The sequence below is a fragment of the Epinephelus moara genome, unplaced genomic scaffold (assembly GCF_006386435.1).
Source record: "Epinephelus moara isolate mb unplaced genomic scaffold, YSFRI_EMoa_1.0 scaffold504, whole genome shotgun sequence".
Lineage (NCBI taxonomy): Eukaryota > Metazoa > Chordata > Actinopteri > Perciformes > Serranidae > Epinephelus > Epinephelus moara.
The window spans coordinates 1-5,870 of record NW_026082437.1 but is presented as its reverse complement, the minus strand read 5'-3'; the positions used below and the strand labels follow the sequence as shown (position 1 = coordinate 5,870).

Below are 5,870 nucleotides of genomic sequence, written 5' to 3'. Positions count from 1 at the left end.
ATAGTATGTCGTCACAAATCATGACAAAAAAAGTCATAGCATAGCATGTCGTCCAAAATCGTGGAAAAAAAGTCATAGTATAGTATGTCGTCACAAATCATGACAAAAAAAGTCATAGTATAGTATGTTGCCTCAATCACCTTTACCGTTCCTCATGTCCTTGTTACATGTTCTTCAGGCTTGTGTACCACGAGCTTGTGCTGACCACCAAGGAGTACATGCGGGAGGTGACCACCATCGACCCTCGCTGGCTGGTGGAGTTTGCACCGGCCTTCTACAGAGTCGCCGACCCCACGCGTCTCAGTCGGCAGAAGAGGCAGCAGAAACTGGAACCACTGTACAACCGTTATGAGGAACCCAACGCCTGGAGAATCTCACGTGCCTTCAGACGACGCTGAACACTTCCTGTGAAGTGCATACTGATCAAACTTCCTAATGGCTGAGAGACAAATATTATATATGTGTGTTATATATTCAACTGGACAAATGGTAATTAAATTGTGTTGTTGGAAATATCCTTCAGTAAGATTTAATTTTGCCTTGTTACTACCTGTGTTACTGCAATTATCAGGTGTTAACACTGAAGTTGATTAACATTTTCTCTATTCTGTTTTCTATGAAAATAAATGTAGATTTCTTTTTAAAAATTGCAGTCTGGAATTGAATTTGCTGCTGTGTCCTAATTTGTTTTGTCATTGAGAGTTAAAACTTGTTTCCTAAAACAATGAACTGTATCTTTAAACAGCCTGAGCAGTTAAATCAAAATGATTACAATGTTGTGTTTGGTTGCCATGACAGATATAATGTATAAAGTGGGGAACAAAGGGGACAAGTTAAAGAACAGTCTGGACTGCAGTTTGGGTATTATTATGGGTATTTATTAAGCAATCTCTTCAACCACAGTCATGTTTATGGATTGAATAGGCCTCAGATGTGAGGGGAATGCAGCTCTTAAAAACAAACAAAAAAATCCCTAATGAGATTAATTTAAAACAAAAACACCATAGCCTTATATACAAGTGGATGGGGTGGGCATGTGCAAGAGGTGCGTAGGGTTTCAGGGTGTGTATGATGATGGGTTGGTACAACAGGAAGATTTCTGAGGGTGGGGAGGGAGGAGGGAGGGAGGGGACTGGCTTTAGTACATGTAGCCTTTGGAGTAGGGCTGCGGGCCCATGTTTTGGGGGGCTTGTTCCGTGGCGTAGGGCACTCCCTCGTCCAGGTGGGACAGGGGCACCGTGTCCTCCTCGTTGACGTAGCGCTCGAACTCGGCCTTCAGGCTGGGCCGCTGATTGTCGGGGAAGGCCAGGGAGATGAGGGCCTCGGGCTCACACACAAACTTGTAAACATAGCGCTCCCCTGCCACCTGGAGGGAGAGACAGAGGATATAGATTCAGTCATGGAAACAAACATTCAGCTCTTCTTTGTTTTCCCAGGTGCTTGCTGTGACTTCACTACATACTATACACATACTCTAACTCTCTTAACAAATAATATAACACCTCAAAAAGATTCATTGCTGCTGAATTCATTTTATAGATCAAATTGCTGGTTTTGTGAGGAGGACAGCTGTCTGACGGCTCTGTAGCACCCACTAGTGGCGGGCGGCTGCATGACAATTAAGCGGCCTTGTACATGAATAAAACACTCGTTAGTTTAACCCTTAAAGTGAATCATATTCCTGGTGACGACTAATCACACGGATCCCTAATTTTTATAGCATACTCTACTAACTTTTTTCTATTAGCTATTATTTTACATTTTCAAAACCTTATCTGTGCGTCTACATGAAGTATAGAAGACAAAGTTTAGGGTTGCCAGGTTGTGTAAGAATCTCTGGCTGGTTTTTATGCTCAGACATAATTAACTGTCTTCTTTTCTAGCTCTTTAATTCATTAGACAGACCCCATCCAATTAATCACTCAGCCACTTTATAAGGACCATAATTATTTTTTAACAGCTTATTTAAAACGTCACACTTGGTGGATTATTGTAAAAATCTTTGGAGCCATGCTGGAGTAAGATTAACACCAGCCTCTTTCCTCTAAAATATACTAACTCTATACTCTAAAAGACTATAATGTCCAGAAAAAAGTGCACTTACTCTAATATAAATATGTAAAAGATACACTTGAGCAAACATTTAGCTGTAAAGACAAGCAGCACTATAGCACTATTTCAAATGACAAATTTAAAATAAAAAGGGTGTGTTCTGTACCTTCTGCATGATTCCCTTCTCGTAGTAGTAGCGCAGAGAGCGGCTGAGCTTGTCATAGTTCATGGCTGGACGGTTCTTCTGCATGCCCCACAGCCTGGCAACCTGAGGAGGCAAGAAGAAAAGGAAACATCTGCGGTTACACTTCTGGCTCAGTTCAGCTTTGGTGAGGTTTATTTAAAAGCAGAGTGGTTATTTGGATGCTTTTGAAGGGCTCAAGAATAAAACCTTCTTCAAATGACACGTCAACAGAAGAGAAGTGTCTGTGTCAGCGTTTTTGTTCCTGAATTTCAGATTCCCAAAATCATAATTAGACACAGTTGTGTGTGTGTTCGCGCAGTGACCACTAGGGGTCCTCGGTGATAAGCCCAAGTGCTCCCTGCTCTTTAACTCAACAGCGTCAACAAGCCAAGACCAGGGCGAGTCCCCACATGTGGATTCACTTCCTTTTTATGTAACCCATTACCACTTGAATGCAACCAGAGTCCCACAGTGTTCGCAGTGAAATAAGAGTCATGGCTGCTTGTCAGAGGCAGCCCGTGAAATACACTCCCAACCCAAAATTGAACTCTCAGCTGACGAGGGACCACTAACTCTGATAGAAAATTAGTGTCTCACCACCCCACACAGGCAGAGGGCGAGTAAATCACATCATGTCACAGCAGTGACAGATGTTAATGTTGACAAACATGTGAGGTAGTGGAGGAGCGTGTAAAGCTGTGGGGGGAGGGAGCTGCTGAGAGTCATGACTCAGGAGGAGACAGGTTGTATCCCACAGTGGCCATCCAGCCAGCAGCCCTGTTTGATCTCTGAGTGTGCTCTCAGCCCTAATTGCTCTTGTAAAACTCTTCCCCCATTCATTTTTAATGTACAGTAAAAAGATAATGGAAAACACAGTATAGACCTATCCGTATTAGGACCCACCTAAATGGACGCTGTCTGATGCGTCCAATCAAATTGCAGACTTAAACATCGCAGAAACGTCTCGACTAAAGAAATGTGAGGAGGTGAGAGAGAGCGGGGGGGTGTTGGATGATTCTGTGATAGCGCTTGTCCTTCATTTATCAATCCAGTGTTTCATGTGTTGAATAATGAATGGGGGACTAATGGAAGATGGATCAGAGTAGGAGAGTGGCCAAATCTCACTTCTAATCGCTCTAATCTAAGTAGCGCCTTAAAACCCTGCTAACATGAATTCATTCCGAGAATAACTCCTGTGCCGTCCTTATCAGATTTATATTAACATTGTGATCTCTATCAACACTTCACTACCTGTGGATACGGCCGTACAGTAAGAACTAAAAATAGTGCTGATGCTTTTTTAAACCACATCTCTTTGATTCAAACATTTAAGGTGACAATATTACTACAGTTTTAACAGAAGAGGTTTGGGCCTGAGATTATTTCGCAGTACTGAGCAAGAAAATCATCAACCAAACCCAAATGCATAAGGATGTTTAGATGCTGTACCATTAAAGGGACAGTTCACCCCATGTCTGCCTTCTCTCCAATATAAAGGAACTAGATGTCACTCAGCTTGTGGTGCTCAAAGCGCCAAAAAGTACATTTAAAAAACTCAACACTGATGTCTCTTTCCAAAAATCATGACCTGGTTACTCAAGATAATCCACAGACCTTGCTGTGAGCAGTTTCATGTAGGAACTATTTTCTTTCTACCAAACTACATCCGCCAACCGTATCACTGCGCAGAAGGAAGAGTGCATCTACTCATGGGCAAGAGGCTCATGCTCATGACAGCACAGTAATGGCGTCATCCTCAGCCGAGCTGTAATGTTAGCTGATGATGAGCGAGCAGTAGATGCACGCTTCCATCTGCGCAGTGATACAGTTGATGGGGGCAGAGCGGGTCATCCACTAATCGGAGGATCCTCGGTTCGATCCCCGGGTCCTCCAGCCCATGTATTCTAGGGCAAGATTCTGAACCCCAAATTCCTCCTGATGGCTGATCCATCTGTGTGTGTGAGAGTGAAGGGTTGCTAAGTAGCAGGTGGCACCATGTATGGTAGCCTCGGCCACCAGTGTGTGAATATGTGTGTGAATGTGACATGTAGCGTGAAAACGCTTTGAGCGGTCAGAAGACGAGAAAGGGGATATACAAGTGCAGACCATTACCATTTACCATCCCAACAAGGTCTGTGGATTATCTTGAGTAACTGAGTCATTATTTCTGGAAAGAGACATTGATGTTGAGTAAAATATATAATACACAAATATATGTTTTGGCGCTTTGAGCACCACAAGCTAGGTGTCATCTAGTTCCATTACATTTCAGAGAAGGCAGACAACTCTGCTGCAGATTCTCAACACTCAGAAACTCACACCAAAACAATCTAGATTAATAAATGGCACTACAGGTGAGAGGGAAAATATGTATTTTTAAAGTTTGGGTGAAGTGTCACTTTAATGGCTGTTCTATGTATTGTACTTAAGTCAATTCAAGTTCCAACTTCTCGCTCAAAGTTTTAATTCAATTCAATACTTTGTGTTTTAATTACTTCTGTTAGACTGCACCTCTGCTCCTTCAGTTCAGACACACTTTTCCCATTAACTTTGTCTCAAAAGAAAAAGACTTAGTTCAGATGTACCTCTTCTGGTTCGATGAGTTTGAACTCCATGCCGCGGCCGGTCCAGGCGATGAAGTGGGCGTTGCCTGGGTCGTCCAGCAGGGCCACCAGGAACTGCCAGAGCTGCAAAGAGCCGCGGCGCTGGTAAGGTGTGCCCTCGCGAAAAACACCACCGCCCTCCTGCTTCACCTCACCTGGAGCGACGAGAGGAGAGACTGGGCTGTGATTTATGCACATTATTTGTATTACAAACAGACCGGGAGTTACTGAATCTTCACTGATACATTTTCAGCACATTAATCTTCATCAGACAATTAAGATGTAATCATGAAACTGGGGACTGAAATGCCTCTTATATTACATGTACAAAGTAGGAAATGTCGAGCAGCTAAGCAGCGGGGAGGTCTCTGATTCTAATGTGCCAGTTCATCATTAGGTCATCTTGTCTTGATGAGTCATGTTTGCATGCTGACATAAACTGAATCAAATGCTTATTAAATACATCTTATCAAAGTGACCACTCAAAGGGCAGCAGTGTGTTCAGCTGAGGAAGAAATAGGATCATTTTAGGGCACTGAGCAGGGCTCCACAGTGAGGGTTGCCAGGCTGCCATTTGCTACCATTTTAAGAAATTGCCAACCAATTCTTGGCCTCTGGTTGCCATTAGTGGCATTCAGCAAAACGTACTCCCCAACAGAGCATGTGAGCGGAGCGGGGAGTGGAAGGATTTTGTGTTGAACGAGGAGCGGCTATTTTTTTTTTTTTTTTTTTTTATAAAAGGTGGAGCGGAGCCCTATCTCTTGCTCCAATTTCACTTCGGTCGCTCATGCCCCACCCAGAATGCATCTTTGCACCTGCGCACACCCACACTATTTTCTTTCAAATCTATGGAGTTTACTGTGTACTTCAGAAAAGAAACTGAGAAGAGAAGCAGCGGTACCTTGGAGAATGGTCCCTAACTGCGGGGAGAGGCGAGAGGGCTTCCCCGGAGGTCGGCTGCTTAACCCGGTCCGTCTCCTTTACACTATGGCCTCTAGTTTCCTGGCGTGGCGCAGGGTGGCGAACCCCGC

General features: G+C 43.7%; 1 protein-coding gene across 1 annotated transcript; it reads right to left on the bottom strand.

The window, feature by feature from the left end:
• Positions 1-856: 856 nt before the first annotated feature.
• LOC126387489 (ETS translocation variant 4-like) lies at positions 857-5,052 on the bottom strand. The gene is made up of 3 exons (XM_050039992.1): positions 4,822-5,052; positions 2,219-2,320; positions 857-1,366 (listed from the first exon to the last, which is right to left on the bottom strand). The coding sequence occupies exons 1-3, from the start codon at positions 5,035-5,037 to the stop codon at positions 1,139-1,141; spliced, it is 546 nt and encodes a 181-aa protein (XP_049895949.1). The 5' UTR covers positions 5,038-5,052; the 3' UTR covers positions 857-1,138.
• Between the last annotated feature and the right edge of the window lie 818 nt (positions 5,053-5,870).

Excerpts from the sequence above, each read along its gene's own strand:
- LOC126387489 (XM_050039992.1), bottom strand. The coding sequence starts at position 5,037 with ATGTGCATAAATCACAGCCCAGTCTCTCCTCTCGTCGCTCCAGGTGAG. Across the intron at positions 2,321-4,821 it reads AACTCATCGAACCAGAAGAG|GTTGCCAGGCTGTGGGGCAT; the intron begins GTACATCTGAAC and ends TTGCCTCCTCAG. Across the intron at positions 1,367-2,218 it reads AGAAGGGAATCATGCAGAAG|GTGGCAGGGGAGCGCTATGT; the intron begins GTACAGAACACA and ends CTCTCCCTCCAG.